The 24423-nt window shown below is 39.4% G+C and overlaps 1 protein-coding gene across 8 annotated transcripts in view; it reads right to left on the bottom strand.

Moving 5' to 3' along the window:
* EBF1 (EBF transcription factor 1) overlaps positions 1-24423 on the bottom strand; it is a 273326-nt gene that overhangs the window by 47215 nt on the left and 201688 nt on the right. For 4 of the 8 annotated variants that reach the window (XM_027643601.1, XM_027643594.1, XM_027643596.1 and 1 more), the window contains exons 9-10: positions 22924-23057; positions 15587-15713 (exon numbers count right to left, since the gene is read on the bottom strand). In XM_027643601.1, coding sequence (XP_027499402.1) covers positions 15587-15713; positions 22924-23057 — 261 coding nt within the window. The remainder of the gene's footprint in view (positions 1-15586; positions 15714-22923; positions 23058-24423) is intronic. The other 4 variants (XM_027643602.1, XM_027643595.1, XM_027643597.1 and 1 more) reach the window with 1 other exon arrangement.

Raw genomic sequence — 24423 nt, 5'->3', positions numbered from 1 at the left:
AGATAATACCATTTCTCTAGCCTTTCCCCCCTCTGTTTTACCAGACTAGAGCTTAAAAGAACTCAAGCTGCATACATGTGTTACAGGAAGTCTTCTAATAAGAAAACACTGTGTACATAACATCTTGCTCTCCCAGCAATTGTCAAAGTGCCTGTTCAGACCATATTAAAAAGGCTTGGATAACTACCTACATGGAACTCACAAAACAAGAGTGGAAATGAAAACCAAGAGAAGACAGATAATATTTCTTTTGTCCAGGAGGTGTGTGGGACTCAAATCAGTGCATGGTACCTGTACTTACAATTACAATACACATATTAGGACTTTAAATCATATGAAAGGCGACCTATCTTTCCTTCAGCAGCAATGGTCCAAGAGAGGCTTTCAAGGAGATGGAAGATGCCCTGGAGGAGGTAAGAGCAGCATCAAGCAAATGGGAAGAGGGGATCCTGCCAGTGCTGCCAGCAGAGAAGTGAGTGGGCTTAACTCGGGATGTACAGGGAGACGACCCAAGTCCAACCAAACCTACTGGTGAGCACAGCTACGAAATGGAACTGTAGAGATCAAAATACAAGATGGAAAAGCTGCTAAATGTTTGTAGTCAAGCAATCTAGACTTACTGTAAGGACTGTAGGTGTTGTGAATCTTAGAATATTCCCACAAAAATGCGCAATGACTGACAATTAGATTTCTAATTTAATATTGCATTTAAGTAACGTAAAGAGTTTTCTTGAATTCCACTAAGTTGTTTGGCTGTTTCTAAGTAAGGATGCTCTTGAAAATTAAAGGATATCAATTGCTTTACACAATTTTTAATGAAAAATATAGTGAAAATTGGATAGTAATGTCTGTAAAAATTGAACCTTTACCAATTTCCTTTAAAATGTTTTAAAATGTGCAGCGCTTCTGGAAAAAAAGTAGTAAATAATGTAATGAATTTTAGTGCAAAAGAAATTTTCATTATGAAACTGTATGCTAAAAACCCAATTTCCTTGAAAAAAAAAATGCTGGCACTGTAAGAAGTACTTTGGGGGGGGGAAACAACTTCCATAAAAATTCAAATTACCAAATTTGTAAAATCTAAAGGGACAAAAGCTATTAGGAAATCACTGCACAAATTTGAGAAAATATCTGTGATGTATTTCATGCAGCTTTAGACTTTATTACACAAATCCCTAGGAAATTTTTTTCCATAGGAAAACTTTCATTGGCCAATAACTGTAAGTCTCAAACTGTTTTCTAAAAAAACATGTGTGTGAACAGATGAAACTGCTTAACCGCTCTGCTGACACCCCATGCCATAGTTGTTTCCTGTGTCAGCCATAACCCACATTTTTTTGTCTGTCCTATGACTGTAATCACCAAAGGCAGAAAAACCCCACAGGCATTGCCAGTGCCTTAAAAAGATGCCACACCCCAAACACCTCAATGAGAAAACAATTCTTTCAGTGAATGGAAAAGCATGGTCCTACTTCTTTCCAGAGGCAACAGTATGCAACTGCCCCTTCCTGACTGTAGATGCAAAGAGTGCAGGAGAAGAGGGTTTTCTTCACCCCACGTGTCCCCGCAGAGTCAGAACACACACCTCAGTCATTTATCATCATGCCAGCTCAGCCTGCCAGCTTGACAAGGATTTTTCCCCCGGGGTTTCTAAACAAGAAATGTTATTTAGGTTACGAAAACAATTGCACGTTTTCTGCTTCCTGAGCCAGCGTAGATCTGTGAGCATGCAAATGAAAGGTGTCTTAAACCTACCAGGTCTGCAGCCACAGCACAACCCTCAACCCTCCTTGCCCAGGGAAAGCAGGCCTGGATGGAGGGAGAACTTGTGCCTGGGAGAGCAGCACACAGTGAGACACAATGGCCATTGCAACCCCTGCTCTTTTTGGTATCGACGGTTCAAGTCTTACTGCGGGGCCTTGCAGTTTACAGAAAGCAATTTTCTTTGGCCTCTGCGTCAGCCATAGATTATTTTCTTCCTTTCATTTTTCCTCCCTTCCCCCCATTCCTTGAGCAGAAGTGTCTGCTTCACTCTCCCTCCCTCGTTGTATGGATTAAAGGGGGGAAAAAGGACAAGCCTTGCAAGCCCAGTAATGCTGAGGATCCAGTGCAAATCCTGCAGATCAATGTTAGCTGAAATTTGCAGGAGGCCTGATCTGTTCAGAACTTGCTCATCTGGTCTCATCTTGCTCATATTTCTAGATAATGATCATGGGGGATGCAGTAAGTTTACAGCACATACAGAGCAGCTTCCTCACAGAACAGGATGCATGTCTGCCTTCACAAGTCCTAAAACGTTGCCCTCTTACAGAAGTTCACTATTTTTGTACCTCACACAGTTTCTTACTTCTTAATTATTTTTTTTTACATAGGTAAATCTTATCTGTGCTCATTATAAAACTCTTGCTGCTAAATTATTTATGCCAAACAATCAAGTGTGGTACCTTTGCAGATGTCAGCAGATAAACAGAAATGCAATGTTGCATGATGGAGTTTAATGCTGTGGAAATGTCGGGGCGCTTATTTTAAAATTCCACTGACCTTTGCTGTCCTTTTTTTCAATGTTTGCTTATTGCCACAGTAAGGAAACACTGCAATGAGATAGGGAATTTTTATATGTAGATCCTGAAAGTCAATATTTAAGGGAGGCATGTTTCCCCAATTACACCATTTCTGATTATGGGCTATCAAAAGAAACAGTACAGAGGTACCATTTATACAGAACATGGGCAATATGTGTGATACAGCAGAGAGAGCAAGAGCCAAACAAGATAAGCCAAACTACAGGGATGTCGTAAGAGGAGCACTGGAGCACAGTGTCTGCATGTTGTTACAGGGGGATATTGTGGCATTAAGATATTACAGGTTTGTGGTTATTTTGGGGGTTCCTCTCTTCTCCTACTGGCAGTCCAGGCTCTGTGGGACCTGTGTAACAAGGCAATAGTGTCTGGGATATAATGAGCAGGGGAATGCAGTGCTGTTCTTTCATTGCAATGTTAGGTGCGATGTTGCACACTAAAGCACTGGATCAATATTTCCAGCAGCAAGCCGTTCAATACACCTGAATTATTGCTTCATTTTTCTTCTTATTATAGATGAGTTGTGTTATTATTTTCCCCAAATCGATATTTTACAACCTTTTTTATCCGTTTCTCCATAAATTTTGTGATTACTTTAAACTGGGAATTCCGGTACACTAAATAAGATGCAGTATCTGAGAGGGAGTGAATGTACCAACACGATTTTTTACTCCAGACACTGCTTAAAGGCAGATCCTAATCAATAGCTAAGTAGGAAAATTTTTACGTAAGGAAGTGGGAAGCAGCGCCACGCTTACAAAATCCAAATTCAGGTTCCTAGAAAATACTTGTTACAAAAGACTATTTTAGAAATACAGGGAAAGAGAGGTCTGATGGGCACTTTGCGTGGGAAATTTAATTCCAAACAAATATGCTTTTTACTTCCCCTCAGCTAAAGGGCGACCATAATTCACTGAAATTGTTTCTTACAAAGCAGATAATCCTGTGCACCTTAGAGTGATTTAATTAGCTTCCGTAGCTGTCTCCTGCTAAGTGTTTAAAGCATCTGCAAATCAAATCATGTTAACTCATCTGCTGCACCACTTTCTTTGTTCTATGCATAGGACCTTCCTAATAGCATTAATAGAAGCATGAGTTTCCCTGGAGAGGGGAGTAGCAAAGTGAGTTAATTACATAGTTATTGTAAAATTGTGTACATTATTCCACAGAACATGCTGGATAAGTTGCTACGCAGAAAATAATGACAATTTTTGGTGATCCCAAAGACCAAAATGTTACAATTTGAAAGGAAAATGCAGATTCCCACTGAAGTTGGAGGAATTCTGCCATAATCCTGTGTGCAGTCTGCCTGGCCTGGCTGCTCATAGACTGCAGGGCAGGATCCTGGCTATACCCCACACTTCAGCTAAAATTTCCATCCTCACATTTACTGCAGGATTACAAGATCAAGCAGTAGGAGCTACAGTAATCTCTATTCAATGTTTTATAACACTTTAAAAATTTTAAAAGGAAAAATAAAAAATCCCTGGGATTTTCTGCTATAAATTGTACAGATTTCTGCTCATATCCATTTGGTCTAATTAGGAATGGCATCACAGACCCCTCAAGGAGAAAGTCCAGCAGTTTCTTCAAATCTAGGCATCAGTACTACGGTGGAGTAAATAATTAATAATAAACCATTCCTGCTCAGTAACTGTCCAAAAAGATATTTTTCTCCAGTTATCCTGTTAGATGAAAGTATTTGTCAAATAGTTTTTCTGATTAACCTTATCCTTAGAGATAGATAATTACAGAATGGATTGTTACAAACTTTTGATTTAAATTCTCCATTTATAGGATATGTTCAGAGAGGGCATCGCCTCACCTCTGTGTTTGCTGGTTTTGAGTCATGTTTCTTAACAACCAACAGTAAGTTTTGTATCTTTATGTAGCTTTGCCTTTGTCTGGGCAAAGACATATACACCATGGAAAATTCACTTTCCATAGCACACTCTGGCTTTTTCTTAAAACAGACTGTTTCAGCAAACTCACTTGTTCAGACACTCACAGGGAGCAAAACACTACAGGGAAACTGAGGGAAATTCATTGCCAAAAAACAGATGAATATTCATGGTCCACAGAAATACCCTTATTTCCCAACTCTAATCAGCATGAACATCTGTGAAAAAAAGTCTAATGGGGGAAATTGGAGAGGGGAGGGGGTCATTTCCATCCTTTCCCTTAGGCCCCAATTTAAAGAAGGTTCATTTGTCTTTTTAACAGAACTTGCAAGCGATGCAAGGATGAACAGTTTTGGTGAAGAAACAATGTGCAGACTGGCCTTGTCTTTGGGACCTTTGAACTAAATTCTTCATTCCAGAACAAACTATAACTAGGGCAGATTCTTGTTCCTATCCCTGGCATGCCAGACCTGTGCCTTGCCCAGAGATCCCCCTCTATCAACACCAGATCCTGAGCTGACGGAAACACCCAGGGAAAATACAATCTAAGGTAAATAGGCAGGGCATGGCTCACTCTCATCCTTTTGAATAAATGACATGCACAGTTCAATAAAAGATTTAAGGGAACAAAAAGTACCTCAAAATTAAAAACCTGGAGAGAAAATATTATTGTTTTGCAGTATGACAGACAGCTGAAGACCTATTTTTAGGCACAACGATGTAGTGACTGTTTCTAGTAGCTGTGCACGACATGCATGTGAACTTTAGGGAAAATTCTTTTTGGAGTGGTGAAACTAGTCAGAGATCTACATTTGGAAAAAATATTTCCTTTGCAGAGGTGACCTTTCAGCATGAATTCATAGTTACTTCTGGCAGCAAAATCTTGCCTTTCAATTTTACAAATATAAGCTTGCTACTAGAACCATGCCTGAGCATACAAATTGTACTTTTACTTGAAAAGTTGTAGTCTTCTACAGAAAGTATCCCACTGAAAGCTAGGAATTGGATATAAGTTGGGGGGGGGAAGCGAAACAAAAGAGAAAGGGGGCCATAAGTACATGTGTTGCAGAAACTATCAGGGATTGCAGTATTTGGGGTAATGGTTACTTTCCTACACAGCACCTGGCAGGTGAGGCACTGAGGGTGTAATGCTTCTCATCCTGCTTCTTCAAACATTTGTTTAGAGCCCATCTGCAGACAGAGACAGAGAGAAGTTTCCTGATCATGATTCACTCACATCTAAGATGATATCTATGACAGTCAAGCAGGCATCATGCTCCAAAGGGTTCATTAGGTTTCTATCCTTTAAGCAGACAAGGTACAGCAAGTTCCACAATTATTCATAGGTATTCCAGGTTTTGCTCTGTAAATTTCACGAATTTAAAATGGAGAGTTTGGCACCAATTTCTGTTTTAACAAATATTTATTTTTGCTAGATGACTCTTACAACATCTTGATTTCCATGTGGATTTTCTGTCCCATGGGGTCATAAAAAAAAATATCATTCTTAGTTTATTGTGTGAGGGTTCTCACTATGTTTTTTGGGTTGGGTTCTTTTAGGTTTGGGGAGGGGGGTGGAATTTTTTTTTAATTAACACTGTCAGCTGGGCATGGGGTTTCCTTTTTTTAACCACCAATGCTGACACCTGGTGCTATCCAACAGCAGTTCAAGTCCACAACTCCTCAAGCAAAGAGGTTAACCACAATTTATGGCAATCAGAAAAAGAAGAAAAATTATGTTTAGGAGGGGAGAGGATAGATATTAAAGAAGACACTGAGAGATGAAATAACAACAGGTATGGTCATCTGAATACCTTAGGGCAAACTATGCAAGACTGTAGGTCTTCAAGGACCAAATCAAGGATATTTACTATGATACTGAAGGGATGGCTCACACTTGTCTCCCCAAGGTGGAAACTGCCATGAACTATCCAGTCATTGGCATTCTAAGTTTGGTGCTGTGTGAAAGAAGTTAATGCAGAATAGCTGACATGCTGCAAAACCTGAGTCTAATTTACATCATGCTAACATGTTTGTGTTGTAATATATTAAATAACTTCTGTCCTACCTTGTGGAATAAAATAAAATCTACATATGCTTGGCTTGTCAGACTTAATGTAATGTCTGTATTTAACTGCAGAGCTCACAACAGACAAGTGGCAAGATCCAGTGGCAAAACACCTTTCAGTGAAGGTTATACAGTTATACACAGACATTAAACTATTGGTCTTGAGATTTTTTTGAAAATTAAAAAAAAAATACAGTAATATTAGCACCACAATGTTCTCCCTTAGCAACAACTGGGCAATGATAGTGACCTTCCAGAAGGTCCTAGGGAAGTTTGTTGGGGCTGTTGAAACTTTTGTGCAGATTGAATCTTCAAGGAAATTCTAACTTCTATAAGACCTTAGTCTGCCATTATCATGAAATAAATGTGGACCATTGCCACATGCCTCACATCATTTAAAACTCTGTGGTTACAATTCCCTTCCCTTCTGAGTTGCTCATCTTTCTTGGCTTCTGTGGTCCCAACAATACAATGTCTCCCCAGCCTCCCAGGGTACGTCTGCACTCCAGACTGCAGTGTTGCATACAAAAATACTCAAACTGACTTTAAATACAGTAATGATGGTCATTGCAACGATGGAGAGGAGGCAACTCTGCAAAGTTTGGGCCAGTGGGAGGATTGAGCCCAGTCATACTGGTACTAAACTGTTTCCAGCATCTCTATCCAGACACCACGGCAGACCACATCATTTATGCACTTGATATCTTCATAACTAAGCAGAAGAGTCTGTGTGAGTTCTTGCAAGATAGCAGAAAAGTACAAAGAACTTCACACTCCATGCAATAAATTGCTCTTGCATCCACTGAGATGAAAGGCTACAAGTACAAGATTTTCCTTTTATCTATATATTAACAAAAAAGCCTGAATCTGTAGACATGAGCTATACTGAGGCACATCTACTCTGTAGTCACTGCTGTCAGCGAGCTGTAACCAGGCTAGATAAGCATTACTGGCTGTGTAGGGATGCTGGTACAAGCACGAAGCAGGAGAGGCTGCCCAAGTCCTGCCTCCAGGGAACGATGCTGCACATCACAGCGCTGGTCTGAGCCAGCCAGCCTGCCTGCACTTCTGGAACAAAATGCCTAAGCAAAATGAGCCCTCACTAACAAGCACCTCAAAGGATTAAGCACATCTTAAGGAGGCTATTTGGCAGGTAGTGCTGTGCAAGAGCGTGCCTCAGGCAGCTGCACACTAAACTCACATCCTGGCTTCCTCACCAGAGCCCGCGCACGGGCACCTCTGACAGTCTGGCCACAGCTTGGCCGTTTTTCAACAACACACAGTAAATCCTGCTCCTGCTTCCAGCAGAAATCAAAACCTGCTGCACCCCGTGAGAAGCACAGGAAGGATGAGTTAGGTACATACACACCCACGAGGCAGTCAGAATTCCCAGCTAACAGTCTATGAAATATGCAACAAGTAGTCAAGGACTTGTCTGGGCCAGCAAAAAGATAGTGCCTTGTCCTCAGAGCACAGGACCAAAATGCATTAAGGTGATCAGTACATCCACTGCTGCTACTCTTGACTGTCCATTTCTGTGGCATTTGTCCCAGCTGAATACCCACACATTAAGAAACAAGGAAGTGAAGTCCCTGGTAGAAACAAAGTACAATTCAGGTTTTTTAGAAATTCATCTCAGCTCTCTGTTTTATTGGCCTTTTTTTTTTTAAAAAAGAAAGGAATAATATCGTATCAACTGACATGAGGTAAAAGGAGAATAAAAAAAAATATTGATAATTTCAGTCTGGAATAAGAGTTTTGAAGCAAAGGTATGAAAATTTAAATGTTTTGGAGTGGGGATAAAGAAAAGAATTTATAAGGCTTATTTTGTGAATCCAGAGGTTAATTTATCACAGAGTAAGTCTGGAACTTGAAAAGCAAAAATGGTTTATTGTCTATGAAGGTCAGATAACTATGTTATATCACATTCAATAGGTTAAGGTTCCAAGGGTCTACAGGGTTGCATGACAATTGCAGGAATCCTTATAAAGTCTAGTTTATACCTTTATCATTAATAGCTTTCTAATCCTTCACCACAAATTTATAGTTTAGAAATGGCAACACATCTTAAAGATTAAAGGTATGTGACAAACAGTTCATGTCCTTTAATAATCAAATCACATAGCTTAGATTGGGGGCTTATCAGGCTTTTTCCTATTCCATGGTTTCATAGGTAGAGAATACTTTATATCCCTATTACGTGAATGATGAATGGGACCATTGGTTATGGGCTGTTATTTGCTTGGCTGTAGTCAATATGTTTTCTTTGGACAGGGACTTCAGTGATTTATTTCTCTTTTGGCCTTATCACTTATTAACTCAGGGCAGACAGAAACAGCCAAGGTTGTGAATAAGGACTAGTGCCCATTTAGACTTCTAATATCAGAGAAAATATTCTTTTTAATGATCCAGCTACCCTTTGCTGTGTAGACTCTGATTGCACTTCCCTCTAACTAGAAAATAAAGGTCATATTTCTTGGGAAGTGTATACATAAAATATGCAAAATAATATGTTTCCTTCACAGCCAGCTCTATTCTGACGGTTGCTGTAATTGCTTTCATTTTGAAGCTGTCCTACAGGTACACTGCACACTTTTAGTGATTGTTTTTTTGCAGTGTGTTATGGTGCTGCCAGTGTTTGAGAAATACCAAAGATAGGAGGGTTCTGTGTTCCTATGAGCATACAATAGGGATTTTCCAGTTTACCTCCATCATCTTCTCACTGTCTGGTAACACTGTTTTTTCTGAAATCAATTAGGATTCCTCCCAGCTTCCTTTCCTGAATTTCTGCAAACCAAACCAACCACCATAATATTGCTAATATTCCACCCTGTGACTGTCCACACTTCACTTCACTGGGCATGTCCTAACAAACTTCAAACACTTTTGGAACAACATTAAACCCCCAAACGCACCACCAAATAACAAAGACTGAAACTATTTCCTCTAGAAAGTCTTGTTCCAAAACAATTGCAACCATTTTTTGCCCCTAAAAAAATGGTGGTTAGACTGGTGTTTAGACTGACTCAGCAGAGCAACTGAGTTAATGGACTGGAACACAGGAAGGGCCAGGTTCAAGCTTAAACTCAAATAGAGATTTCCTTAGGATAACTTCTCTTTTCAAGGTCTGGTAGCACCCAGATCACATCTCTGATGTAGGGGGCTTGGAGGGAGAGACTGCACCAATCCCTTCCTTGTTTTCCCATCTGTATTTTACCTGCAAGTGTCCTGGACCCAGCAGTGCTGCACCCAGTTCTCCAGTGACTGTGGCATTATTAAATTTACCAGTCAAAGTTTACATTTACAAACAATTTAATTTTATTCTTCCTTACTTGATTGTGCTGCACTAAGGATTTACCATCTCTCCTCTATAGAGTCTCTCTGAGCTGAGGAACAGATTTTATATGGAGCATGCAAAGTACAGGATAACCTGCAGCACAAGACTCTTCTACTTTTAAAAACAGACACCAGCTCTTATTTTAAACTTTATACATTTCTTTATATTGAAGGATTTTGTTCTGTTCTTCTGTAGCACTCTGTGACTATTTAACTTCAAGACATCCAATACTTTTTATTCTATCACTCTTATTGGTATTTACTAGTAAAAGGCAGAAAAAACTGCTGTTAAAAACAAATGGCATTAATTTGCTAGCTACCAGATCTCATAGCTGGTCAGTCTTCTGGAGAAGTGATGTGCTCTATATTTCATTTCAGATTAATGATTGTATCTTTAAAGGTGAAGAATTTTATAAACATGTCAGGATAAAACCTGAGACATCATCAGAGATGCTGGATTTTTTCCTTTATTTTTATTGCTCTGTTGATGGTGCCCTTCTCTCCTCATTTATACTGATCAGTTACTTAAGTGCTCATGATTTAATAATAAACACACATGAATGAGGCATTGTAAAACTAATGAGGTTGTGTGTTACTGATTTTGAGAAAAACTGGCACTAGGTTTTAACATTTCTCAGGAACTAAGAGAGATACAGCTATGACCAAGGTTAGCTGGTGTAAGGGTCAAACTCTAGTCTACAGGGATCAAGAAAGGCTCCAGTGGGGCTACAGGAACCTCTTGACAGCCAGATTTGTCTCTTTTCACCACTTCTTTTTTCTTCCTTTTTTTCTTATTTTAATCTTCTTTTTTTAAGTCTAAAAGCTCCAGAACTCTCCATTCTGAAAACTGATTGTTTCATTGATTATGTATCTTTTGAACTTTGCATAGTTATTGGGGCCTTCTTGAAAGAAGAATATTTTGCTACCAAAGGAAATCATTGAAGTTTACCATGCTGGAAACTTTAGGGACTCAAGATCAGTTTTTAAGTGGTTCCAGTTCTGACTAGATCTCTGTACGTGACTTCAACCTCTGCTTCTAAGGCCATGGACTGAAGTTTTAAATGGTGACAAGTAGTTTTTGGTCTCTCACTCTTGAAGGTATTTGATTTAAAAAAAGTGAAAAGAGAATAATTCTCAGAAGACAACTACTGCTTCTGTAATGCTTCTGTAAATTAAACCATTTAAAATTAAAAACCTAAAAATGAAGCCACCTAAAACTGAGACTTGTGGAAATGGTAACCAAATAATCTGCAATCTGTAAGGTTCTTCCTGTTTGTACACAGACTCAGATGTTTTCAGAAGTAAATAGAGGGTGAAATGAGGATGGAGCAGGATTTTTCCACATGAGGCTATTTCTTCTTTGTAGGGACTAGGGGAGTGTAAAGTTCCCTGAGAAGCCCTATGACATTTCAGAGAAAGAAGCAGTTTCCCAGAAATTCTGTGAATATCCTGACCTTCACAGCACTAGGATTTCTACATCCCTCCACACACAATGGCCAACAGGGTAACGCAAGCGCTGGTCGGCCCCGGCAGTGTCCACTCTGACCTACTCGGCCCTCAGCACAGTTATCCTGGAGGATCAGCACTCAGCATCTGGGTTATTCCCACTGCAAAGCAAGTCCTGTGTGTCCACACTGACCCTCCATGCACCCATTCTTGTTAGCAGCACTTCTAGAGATGCAGCACATCCCACAGCTTGTATCAAACCCCAAACGAACCGCGGGGAACTTGCCCGTTTCTGTGGGTGCCCTGTCAGCACACAAAGGGTTTAGCCCACAGCCTCCCTGCAAGGCAAATTAAAATGGCCCCTAAATTCCAACTGTATCCAACCATGTAACCTATTTTCAAAAAGAAGGAGCAGTATTTGGGATACTATTCAGTCAACAATTGTAATTAACCCCATGCTGCACACATAACTCTGGTGACAAAGCTCTGTACTTCTGTCCCCTGTGTAGTCCTTTGCTCTGGTTTGGGAATAAAAGCACAAAATCTTAAACTGAGCAGGTGGTAGAAGACACAGCATAATGCATTTTTATGGACCTTCCATATGTCCTTTCCAATATGCAGTGAAATAAATTCTACCTTCACTTACATTCATGCAGTCCCACTCAAAATCTCACACTTTAGTACCACAGCAAAATTAGCCTGTGAAAATCATGCTGTCCAGGATGCATCAATTTTTTTAAATTAGAGCAAAACAAAATCCCAAAGGCCTGTCTAGGTATCACAAATTTGTACCAATTCAACCATATATGCCCTGAGTTGCCTTGCCAAACTACCTACAGATTTGTATCCCTAATAGCTTTTTTTCTTTATCCCGGTTTCTCCAGTCCTAAAATAATGGTGGTGACACATACCTTCATGTCCCAAGTTGTGACATGAAGCTTAATTCACTCAGTGCTCTCCAATGCCAGAAGAGACTTAGAGATGAAGAGGACCACAGGGATACACCGACCAGCATGTTTGGGTATTCCTTTGTGCAAAATGGACTTTTAATATTATTCCAAAATGAACACACATGAAAGATTTGTTCAGACTTCTGTATTTCTAATAATGTTCTCTCAGGAATGTCAAAGCTTAAAATCTAAGAAGTAATTGCTCTCTAAGTGCATCCTAGTGGCTTGCTCCGCAGATGGAAAATAAAAAACTTATGTTTTCTTGTAAGCACAGGGTTGACACTGGTTTATTTCTTTCAAAAATACTCACAAAAGCCAGGATTTCTCTGTATATATGTGACCTTGATTCCTAGATGGCACATGGACTACTTAGAGATCATGTTACTGACTTATTTGCAGTTAAAGGGGAAAGAAAGGCTAAAATTAATGGGTCACTGGGTATTTTCTTCTGAGAACTTAACTACTTAACAGTAAGAAAAAAACAGTTTACAGCCAGGTGGCTTGAGGGGATATTTTGTTGAACACTGATTAAAAATAATTTCTTCTAAATGAGACCTGACCACAAAATGGGACCATTAACGAGCAGGGACATTCTCACCAGAAAGGAAACTACGCTTGATCAACTCCTGCACCGCCCACAAACCCCAGGTCTTTTTCTCTCTCACATACACTTTCTTTTGCTTCCCCACACCTCCCCCCCAAGCCTTTTTCTCCTCTGCCGTTTTCTTGTTCTTAATAGCAGGGTAAATAAGCAGCAAGTGATGCTGAAATGTTTTCGGCCAAAAACAGAGGCCAAACTCCTCTGAGAAAACATTTGGCCTCTGTGGTTTTGTAATATGTTCCAGAACACTGAGTTCACTGAAGAACATTGTGAATAACTCCCATCGGCTGGAGTGATGCTGGGGAATGTTACTGTATCCCAACTTCCAATTGGTCCATTTCCTGCAGGCCTTGTTAAAAAAAAAAAAAAAAAGAAAAAAAAAAGAAAAAAATAGTGCTATGTGGGAGTTAAGACAAGTTCTCATGGGAAAAATGAATGGCAAGAAATTCTAGCTTTAAAAGAAACAGCTAATCTGCTAGTTTGATTGTTCTTCAAAACTTACAATGAACCAATAATCCTAATTAAAACCACTTGGCCTAGTTCTCTAAAGCATCATAGCTTTCTCTATGCTTCGTTTGTACACACCATAGACTATTAGTTTTTTTCTAGTGCTCACTAACAAAGTGCTGACTTTGTTGGGATGGCTGAGCTAATTTCGTGAACTCAGTGTGAAACCTTAGCTAAACAAAATTGTGGTAATTTTCCTTAATTTGTAAAAGTGATTGGAGTGCAAACAAAATTTTCCTCTTGGGTCAATCCTATAATTTTCAATTAACTAAAACTAATCGGCAGGCGTGTACTGAACCTGCATTTTGTTTAAAGGGCTGGAAGGCACTTCTGAAGGTCAGGATGCCTTAATTGTTTTTATTTTAGTTTCATTTAGTCCTTTTTAAAAAGCCACTTTTAAGTTCAGGCTGCCTCTAAAAGGAAAATGCAAATTGTGTGAGGTAGGATTTAAGTTAAGCGCTTTTCTGTATCTATTGTAACTGCATAAGTAACTGCATAAGTAAGAGAATTGTCCATGAACTGCATCACCTTTGGTTTTATCATTATTTTTTAGTATTTCATAACTTTCATTTCTTGTATTAAAACTAATGTGTTTTAAACACCAACCTGAAAATGCATATATGGAAACACTTTCCCTACTGGGACACCTTATTTCCACACTCAGCCATCTGCTTCTGGGTAGATAAGCTAAACTGCTGCCCTCCTTTTTACTGGAAAAGCTAATTAAAGATGATCTGAAAGCAACACCAAAATGGGTCCAAGCCATTTTTTCATTTAAATCTCCCCAAAAAATAAAAAAACATTTCTTTGCAAAGTCGAGGGGTGCTGGTTTCCCCCCTTTCTTCTCCTTCCACATGCAAATCTGCCATTTCACCAGGCCCAGGTGCAGTCACCCCAGTGAGGCAACACAAAGCAGAGCATAACTTACTGCAAGTAAGAAAGTGAGGAGGGAAAGGCTTCATGGTCAGACAGTCCAGAGTTCTGGTCGACACTCTCATGTGTTACATGTCACACACCATCAATTTGCACCAGTTGCAATTTGACCCTTTGCTTTTTCATTTGTTCCAACACATTCAAACTCTGAATAACTTTTTTGATATGGTGTGTATTGTCCAATATACAGATTTCCTACACATTGTTGAAATCGTAATGCTCACAAATAAACACACACAGTCTCCACAAGTGCCTGTTTCGTGGCCAGCAAGGCAATACATGAACATTTTAAGAGCTGGTTTAAAGAAACCCAGTGCATAATCCCAACTGGGGGAGAGGGTATTTGAAAAAGACAACAGAGCTTTATAAGACACCTTTCTTCAACTTGCTTAGTGTTAAGAAAATTCAAATGAGAGCTTTGCTGCCCAGCTGGAGCACAGAATTTTCTCCTCTGCCTTGAGTCCCTGTGTATAAATTGACAGCTGGAGCAATATATGTGCCCAGTGGAGTTCAGGATGCCTCATAGTCACAAGTATTTATGATATATCTTGTTCTTAAAGTTTCAGGGAAAATCAAGGATGAGGAAGTGAATTGCATTGGATTGTGTTGAACCACAGTGCAGGCAAACAATTACAGCAGTAGCCCTATCTGCAAATGTGAATGACAAGAACATCAAAACCTGGACAAAGTCATTAATTCTTGTAGCATGCACACCTTCTGAGGAATCACTGATACACATTCTTTTTAAAAAGTTAGGCTGCTAATTGATTTGTTTTCTAGGCCATTCTTACAACTACTGAGAGTGGTTTAACAATGACAGCATCTGCAATATCCTAGTGTGGGGGTTTTGTTAATAATTCTTCAGGCCAACTTGTTGGACAACATGAGATGAAGATATTTAGCAGGATCCTTCTTGGAAGGTAGGTTTGTGATTGCACTAGTGTGTCTGGCTCTCTGTGCTTGCACTCTTCCTCTTTTTCAGTACGAAAGTATGTTTCCTCCTTCCTCCCCCCCCTGCTGGATAAAGAGCTGTCCCATTTCAAGGACAAACAAGCAAACAAAAATCCCACACTGGCATGTTTTCAGACTCATCCCCACAGTCACCCACTTTTGAATCCAAGCTCAAATTGGAGCCTTCAATGACATCCTCAGCCAAAATAATAAAATGATGAAAGCAGAAGTGTGATACATACCCTTGCAAGTGTGATACATTGCCTGCCCTTTTTTTCTCCACCTTGTATCTAGTACTACTAAAACATCCTTACCTGTGTAAATGAATCTTCCAGGCGTTCCCTTACAAAACTGCTTAGACTTGTAGGACAATGTGACTTCTACAACCCCTGGGATATGTCGGGGAGGCGTCTGTACGCGGATGGCATGTGGAGTAATCAGCTAGAGAAAACATTGAGAAGGGAGAAGAAAGAAAAAAAGCACTGTTAGACGCTGAACACTTCTTTAATAACAGTTTCCTCTCAGATCATAGTAAACAAGCTTTGAAACATGTAATTAACCTGTCAATGTTTGAATACAATCTTGATGTAACCCACACAAAAGCCAGTGACTATAATATTTACAAGCATTCTCTTCCTCAGCCATAACAACATTATTTCTGTTCTCATACATGGCAGGCACTTGCTTCCTACTACAAGCATTAGTCCTGGTTTAATGCAATAACTTCCTTTACAGCAGCAGGATGCCTGCATTTGCTCAGGTGGACACTGAGGTCATGACAATGTCCAACAAACCTGATTGATAAATGACACATGGTTACACGTGTGAACATGGCACAAACCCAGGCTGAGATTCACTGCACAGCCCGAGCCCAGGGTTTTAAATTCTGGACTGGATTTAAGACACAGTCTCTGAAAATAATAGTAGAGACATCTAGGAGTTCAATTCATGGCAGCTTAACTCAAATCTCTCTGACAAGAACAGTAAGAAGAGGTACATAGAAAAGGTGACACGGCTGTGTCCAGAAACAAAGATACAGCTCTGGTACATGGATAATCCTTCTCTGACTGTGGCACATTAACACACCTCTAAAGAGGCAAAGAAGACCAAGACCATAACCCACCTTGACAGTGAGCAAAGCCATGAACACGCCATCCAGACAGTTAACTGCTATATAATCTTAATTGAATCATATGCTGGATTAAGGAATAAATTTCAATAGATTTTTTTAAATAAAAAGCTAATTTTAACCTTATTTTGCTAGGAACCAAATGTTTCAGCATTGTTGTAAGGTCCTACCAAAACCCAGACTTTTAATCACTTCTTTGTTTAGGGCACAGGACTAAAAAAAAAGCACAGAAGGAGAATAATATCTGCCTGAGAGCCATCTGTCCTATGGAGGGAAATGGCATACACAGTAGGAAGTTCTCCATATTTAAATTAAGAAAATTAATATTAAATCAAGCTGAACATTAAAACCAAAACTACCAGCATCAAATGCTTCAAAAGTTATTCACATCTACAGAAGTCAGAAGCCATATGTCATATTAGAAATTATCATGGAAGGATTAATGTCTTATTGTTTGTGGGCTCCAAAGAACATGTTTTAAGGCTCTGCTTCAAAATTATGTGATTTAGAAACTTACTTGTTTCTAAAAGAAACTTGCCTCTTTTTTTGCTAAATTACTCACTCTATCAACTGAGTTAAAAAAAAAAAATAAATTAACAAAACCAAAAACCAAACTTCCAAGGAATGCTTTTACTTAAACTGTGTTGTCTTACAGTTGGGCTGACCTAAGCTCAAAAGTCCAAGCCAATTCTCTCCATGCCTTCAACAGTCAGCAGAGGCAGAAAGCTCTGTCAAATAGCAATTGATTTCCAGTGCTTTAGACACCTCTCACTCATGTTGGGATGAGCTACTCTATGGAAGCATCTACCTTGCTCCAGTAAACCAAGATGACAAGTTTGGACTAGATGCTTAACTGTAGGCAGCCAAAAATAACTGAGATAAATCCCATTCTCAAGTGGTTCTAGTTAACTGGGTGAACTGGCAAGACGAGAAAAGTTTTTTGGCATTTTTAGGGAAAAAATATTTGTGAAAACAGCCAAGGATTTTAATAGTAAAGGTTAAAATGCTCATGTTACTACATGAGCATGAGCCTTCTATCCCTCACCCCCATTCTGGCATGAGCCATACAGGCAGCTTCTGGTTGTATCTTTGAATTTCCCAGCATTTACTGGTCTGTCACCACTTTAATGTTCCTTAAACATAATTTGTGGCATTTTCCAATACTCATCTTCCCTGGTTCCCAAGAAATGTCTGACCTATTTATGGTCCATTGTTACAGAGAGCTGGGGAGAGTTAGGCAAGTTTCCTGGTTTGTTCTCCACAAACAGTTTGGTTTTCCTTTGTGCTCTGAAGTAAATAAGTTTAACTATGTTTAAAACCACAAATATACAATAATGTCGCCCACACATTCCCAAAGGGTGAACATTATGTCTGAAGTCCTATGGTTTAGGATGCTCAGGATGTATTTTATTCCTCTCTTCTCTAGAACTAAAGCCTGGGAGGTATACCAGAAGAATACATGTGCCTCTTCCTTTTGCTTTTTCTCCTTAGCATCTGTGCCTGCCCACTGTCAGGGACACAGTGCTGAGCTAGGAGGACCTTTGTTCTGGGTCAGCCTTCAGTTCTCACGCACACAGAGGGGAACTGGACAGCTTGATTGCATACTAGAAGTTCCCTATATTGCTGTCATATCAAGAAATTGTCTTTAAGGGACAAACAATATTCCCTTATGCATGGAAACCTGCCCTGTGAAACCCACCTTCGGTCTCAAACTCTGATTCTGCAGAGCTGCCAGGATCTGTGCTACGGACTGGGACCAGCTTTCCAAATTCCCCTGGCCCTGTTTTGCAATCCCCATGACCCAACTGGTGCTGCACAGCTCTGGGCACTGCAGGCCCACCCATGGCAAAAGCAAATCTGCCCTTGACTTCAATAACTCCAGGATTATGGGATGCTTTCCTGTCTACATTGTCAACCTGTGGTCTGACACTGGGAACTCACTCCACCCTTTCCTACCATCCTTTCACACTTCAAGACATAATCTGCCTCATATTTTCACGTAAAGCATCTGGAATAGGCAAGATATTACCATGCAGGGATATTAAAAGTAAAGACACCAGTTCTGGAAGCCTCTGAGCTCCAAGCAGTTGAAGACTGGTAGAGAGTTTTGGTGAAGCATCATGACACGCTCACCCCATTTTTTTTTACAGACATCTGTCCTTGCCCAATGCCAAACCCAAGAAACTGAGCAAGATGAACCTGCTTGTGAGGCCCAGCATGGCCAGTTGTGTGTTCTCACCTCAGCTGGGAACTCTTGGTGGATTAACAGACCTCAAAACAACCATAGCAATGACATGCTGAGAACTAAGAATTCTTAAACATTACTCATGTACATTTATGAAAACATTTTTTAAATGTAAATCTTGAGCAAGGTATTAACCTGTGATTTGGACATGAACCCACCGGCCAAAATCCCAGATCCATCTTCCTCCTCCATTCCAGCATTTAGCAAAGTGAGAAATGGAGCTGGACATAAAGCTACCTGGCAACTGCATTATAGCTGTTTGGTGTAAATTCCTACATCTCATCTGGGACATGCAGTGGGTTGCATTAAAACCTGAGTTGGAGATATTCAGAATGGTGGGAGGTGCATGTCCTTCAAAATCCAAAACACATTTGGGTTGAATGTGTACAACAAGCCTCTTTCTGTGGTTTGTTACTATATTCTAGACATTCTTGTGTGATACAGCATCATTTCACACTCTCCAGAGTGCCAGGTTACTTTCTTTTTTTAAAAGTGACATTTTTTAAGGAGATGTCATTAATCTGAGTCACTAGTTTATTTTTGCATGCTTGAGCTCTGGTTTGTGGTTAGGGAAATGGTGACAATCAGTCATAAATTTGACTTTGTGTGAAGAGGACCATTAGGACAGGAATGAAGAAAAATCCCACCAACTGAAGGTAATGACAGCTTTCAGCGAGAACAGAACCCTTAAGGTGCCTATATTTTAAAAAACGACCAATGACTTTGCATGCCTCAATTCTGGGCATCCAGATGCTGCTTAATAAGCCTTGGTTTGCAAAAAGAGGGTGCCTACTCATTTTTAAAAAATGAGTCAGAGCTCCAAAATAAGCACTCAAAAACAGAGACTTCCAAAATCAATAACAAACATAAAAAGCAAAATAAAAAACTATGTCACAGAATTTGATTCAGCAGCAGTAAAAAAAAAAACCCAAAAAAAACCAACAAACCACCAAACCAAAAAGTCATCCTCTGGTTTTGTGCTGTACAAAGGTAAAAAAAAAAAAGATGTTTCAATGCTTCATCTTTTCTTAATATAAAAGAAAAAGAAGTTGCTTCCAGCTGACTCTGTACAGCTGGAGGAATGTTCTTGGCAGGAAAATGTTTGAAGAAATAGTTCATTTTAAGCAAATATTGTGGAATATTTATAAGAAACTAATTTTGTCTTCACAATCTTGTATTTGCCCTGAAACTTGACTCTTGGATTTTCAGCACCCCATAAGAGAAAGAAACAACAGAGGATTCTTATCAGCAGCTCCTATTTGGAATATTTGCAATAACGCACAGCCCCAGAACCTGGGTAAAAACCTACAAATAACAGCTCTGTCTGTCTGTGGACTGCACAAACAGACAGGCAGAGTCTGTCTGGCAAACAGACTATTTGCTGGGAGTTGTCTGTCCAGATTCAGCATGTGCACACGATATACCAACCCTGTTTGTTTGTCGGTTACGAAAGTCCCTTGGAAAAAAAAGGCATTAGGTGGCCCATTTTGCTGAATTCTAAAAATATCTCGGGCTCTTAAAGTCATTTTCATAAAGCAATATGGGAGGCACGGATTAATTGAACCTACTGGCTTAGGGTATCTGCATTTCTGCACAAAATTAATGTGACAAATTAAGTTTTTATTTAGTTCTCCCTGGCTGAGAAAGGTTGCAATTATGTTAGACTGTTTACAGCTAAAATATATGTTTAAATAATAAATATGTGTTTCAGAAACCATTTTAAACCTCTTTTTTTTTAACACAGTCAACTCCATTTCAAGCATATAAATATTTCAATTACAAAACTTGAATACATGTAAAAGAAATTAAAAATATATTATTTACATTTCAAATTATTTATAACATATACTGCTTGACAGCAACAAACTCACTCTTCAAATGAACAATTTTATTTTTTTTTTGCTTTTAACTCTGCTTCTGAGCTGCGGTAGGATTTATATTTTAAATATCCATGCAGCTCAGGTATTTACATGGATTTTGCTATAATAAAATCTGACTAATATAGGACCTTTACGATAATTATCTTCACAGCACCTCTCCAAAGAAGGTGACTAATCTTATTACTGTGTTAGAGAAAGGGAATTGAACTTTAAGGAGATTATGTGATTTGCCCAAGGTCCCATGAAAAGTCTGTAGCAAAATTATGCTTAATTTAAATATTAGGCTTCATTCCCCAAACCACCTGCAATTATAACTGAAAGTGAAGCTAGAAAAATCCATGTGAAAATGCTCTGCAAGACTCACTCTTCTTCTTTAGTTTCTACCTATCTGGTTTTGTTTGGGATTTTCTGCAGTTCAGTTAAATTATGTTTTCTTTGGACTCATAAAACCACAGGATGAACTTTAAAATTCATCCAGAATACAATGACAAAATAACCTGGCCAGGTTTGCTTAAAACTGGGCCTGACTGGCAACTCAGGATGAACCTGCTCCAAGTTTAAAATGGACTGAAATTCAGAGGATTGACAGTTCAATTTTATACTCTATTAAAATAAAACAAAAATATTCTTCATGGGTACTGAAAATGCTCTAGACATTTTTAGAAATGGGAAAGCAAATGAAAGAACTTATTCTGTACTTCATAGGTGGCTTGTATGTGTAATTTGAATTATTTATAGATCACTATTATTTAGGGATCACTCAGACAGTTCATGCATTTCTGCACTTGTTTATCATGTTTGTCTGCTTCTTTTAGAAAGAATTTCTCTTCCCCTATAGGATTTTCTACTCCTCTCATAGGTTATGAAATAAGGAGCAATTCTGTAAGGGAGAGACAGTGACACATTTTTCACTCAACACCAGCTTGCAGCCCCTTACAGCATTCACAGCCCACAGACTGGCTTTGCTCTGGACCCTCTCTAATATTATTAATTTTATGACAAGGCCTTACAACCATCAGCAACAATGTTTTGACCAGCACTCACTCTCCTGAGATTAGAAATTGCCAATTAATGGCTTTTTCTAATAAATAGAATCAAGATTTATAATGAAAGATCCAATTCTGCAGTACCAAAATCAGAGCACTTTCCTCCCAGCCTCTTCACCTTTCCCTGTTAAATGTCTGTAGACATAATGGCTTCAATACTAACACACAGGATGCTTACACTGGACCCAGGGGGCACTTTCATGATCACATAAGGGCTTCAGAATAGGGCTCATTTACTACATCTCCTTTTCTGGATGCCCTTTCATCCACACTTGTCCTCAAGTGGAAGGATGAGAGAGGGAGAGAGAACAGTGAAGCCCATGAAGGACATTAGAGAATACTCTTCACACGGAAAAAATGCTGCCATATGTGCAATGGAATCAGTAAGAGGAATGTGCTGGATATGAATTAAGCCATACTGTTGATATAATAGTTACAGGATATGAGTTAAAGCAGCAGAAGATCCTCTTGTTACTGGGAAGCATTGTACAGATACTTTAGAGAGGCTGGTTTGTCGGTTAGCATGTTTATTTCAGTGTTAAAATAATGAAAACAACAATTTATTGTTAAACCTCCAAAATGGTTTTGAAGAGCCACAAATGCAAAAGGTAAACCTTTCCTTGGAGCTGCCTCCCTGTGCCCATGGGGAGCTCTGCCACGGCTTCTGTGGCCCTGCACACTGGATGTGGCCGCTCAGGCAAAGCTGCCTGGGTTTTAACTTTTCACAGGCTTTTGGGGAATACCAGAACCCATGATTAATTATGTGCAGGGAGAAGAGAGGATTAAAGGAACTGGAAAAAAATAGCAACAGCAAAAAGTGGGTAAGAAACAAAAAAAAGATTACTGTGAAAACCACGGGGGCCCCTGCTAAATATGATGAGTCCACTGTGGATACAATACAGTGTATTTGGTTGCAATTATGATCAAGCATCCACACTTTAAGGATGTGCTGTTCAGAGGTGCTGTATTTCTGCAATCTCCACCTCATTGAGCTGTAGCTGCAAGCAGCCAATTTCCCTGGAAAGCAGGATCACCTAAATGTTTGTTTCCTGTGGGCCCTTAGCTATTGTAGTGTTAAATGCAGAATTATTCACGTAGGCATTTATCCTTCCCTTTTCTTGTAATAAAATCCACTGAGCTAAATTCTGGGCCAGTGAGAGGAGATGCAAATCCCTTGGCTATAATGGATTTCTGCCACAGGTAAATTTGACTAATTATTTTCATAAACCTGAATGAGGAAAGGATTCATGTCTCAACATTTGTTGCTGATTTAGCATGTGGCATAGAGAAAGGACAGGCTGGCTATAAGCGAGACAAAGCTATTAGACATTACCGTTCAGACAACACCTACCTCACTCCAAACCAGCATGGTGCCGAATATGACCTGTAACCCATCAAAGAAATTGTCTCCTATGATGATGACAGTGGCACCTCCTGTAGTCCATCCTTCACTTGGACTGATGGCTTTGATACATGGTGTAGCTGCTTTTCAACACACATGAAAAAGAGAAGTATTCTGCTGTTAGAACCGGATTTTAATGATAGAAGACGTGAGAAAAATAAAATAAAAGGAGCTTTCATTTCCCCCCTTACTAACAAAAAGATTTCAGCAATCATGTTCTTTCTAGTACATGTGCATGACCTCAAACTATATCTTTGGAAGCATTTTTTTTTCCTCAATTAATTTCTGTTTGGTTTTATTATCTGCATTGAAAAGAAATTTTTTTAATCCTACATTAACAAAAAAAAATCACAGCATGATGGGCAGAGACCAATTGGAAATCAGGACAAATCCCTTTTTTTATTTTTTATGAAATGTGCATGACCTGAGTTAATAAAACAATCACTGGTAAGTCTTGTTATCTATCAGAACCCAAATTCATCGAGGAAACTCCCATAAATATTGTGGAAAATACTGGCTAAATAATAAAGGGTGTAACCCTCAGCATTTCTTTAACTGTTCTGCAATGAGATCCAGGTTGTTGGAGTATTAAAGCATCCTGCCCTGATTAATGCTTTGGCTGCTACAAAAAAACCCCAAACCAAACCCCATGGCCCTGCCATCCAGTCATTCCAGTTGCGTTGCATCTACGGGATAAATGAGAGGCACTGCTCAAAGTAGTCACCTTAAATCTTGGAGTAAGAACTTCTGGTTTAAGATGATGTAAGCAGAAGCAGGCTCAGCTCAAATATTGGTGGGCTAGGGCAACATAAACACTCACACACTGATTCTCCTTCTCTGCAGTAATGGGGTAACTCAGAATTTAATTGTCCTAAAGCAACAGGAATAGCATAACTTGAGTTAAGCAAAAAGCCCTGGATAACTTTTTGCTGTGAAGTCTCATGGTGGTCATATCGGTTGATGGAAAGAAGCCACTCCACCCCAAACACCACTAACTTCTCCTTGCTCATCCAGCATGAGATGAGAATATCACACCACACCATTAGGTAACATTTAAGTAAAGTGGGTACTGCAGTAATTTTATTAGTCATGAAAAACAGGTTCAAGGAGCAGCCTAACCCCACCAGTCAACATCAGCATTGGAAAGAAAGATTCTTTTCTTTAGGTATGAACCCAGGCCTCAGCAGAGAGAAGAGGCTGCTGTACTGCAAACTCATGAACGGCTGCCATTGCCTATTCTGAGTCTGCAGTGTCAACCAGCAGAAAATTAGCTGAAAATATATGTATGTATATATATATGTATGCATATATACCTCTCCTTTTAGGGTTGCTGGCACTTGGCTGTGAATTGCTACTTGGTGGGAAGGCTGGCTGAGCTGCTAATTTGGTTTGTGACTTGGAGTATTTGATGATGTTCTGAAGGAAGAGCACTCAGGTACTTCATCCTAG

Source organism: Corapipo altera, unplaced genomic scaffold (genome assembly GCF_003945725.1).
Source record: "Corapipo altera isolate COAL_440 unplaced genomic scaffold, ASM394572v1 75, whole genome shotgun sequence".
Lineage (NCBI taxonomy): Eukaryota > Metazoa > Chordata > Aves > Passeriformes > Pipridae > Corapipo > Corapipo altera.
Note: the sequence above shows the minus strand (reverse complement) of the source record. Positions and strands in the feature narration are given on the sequence as shown.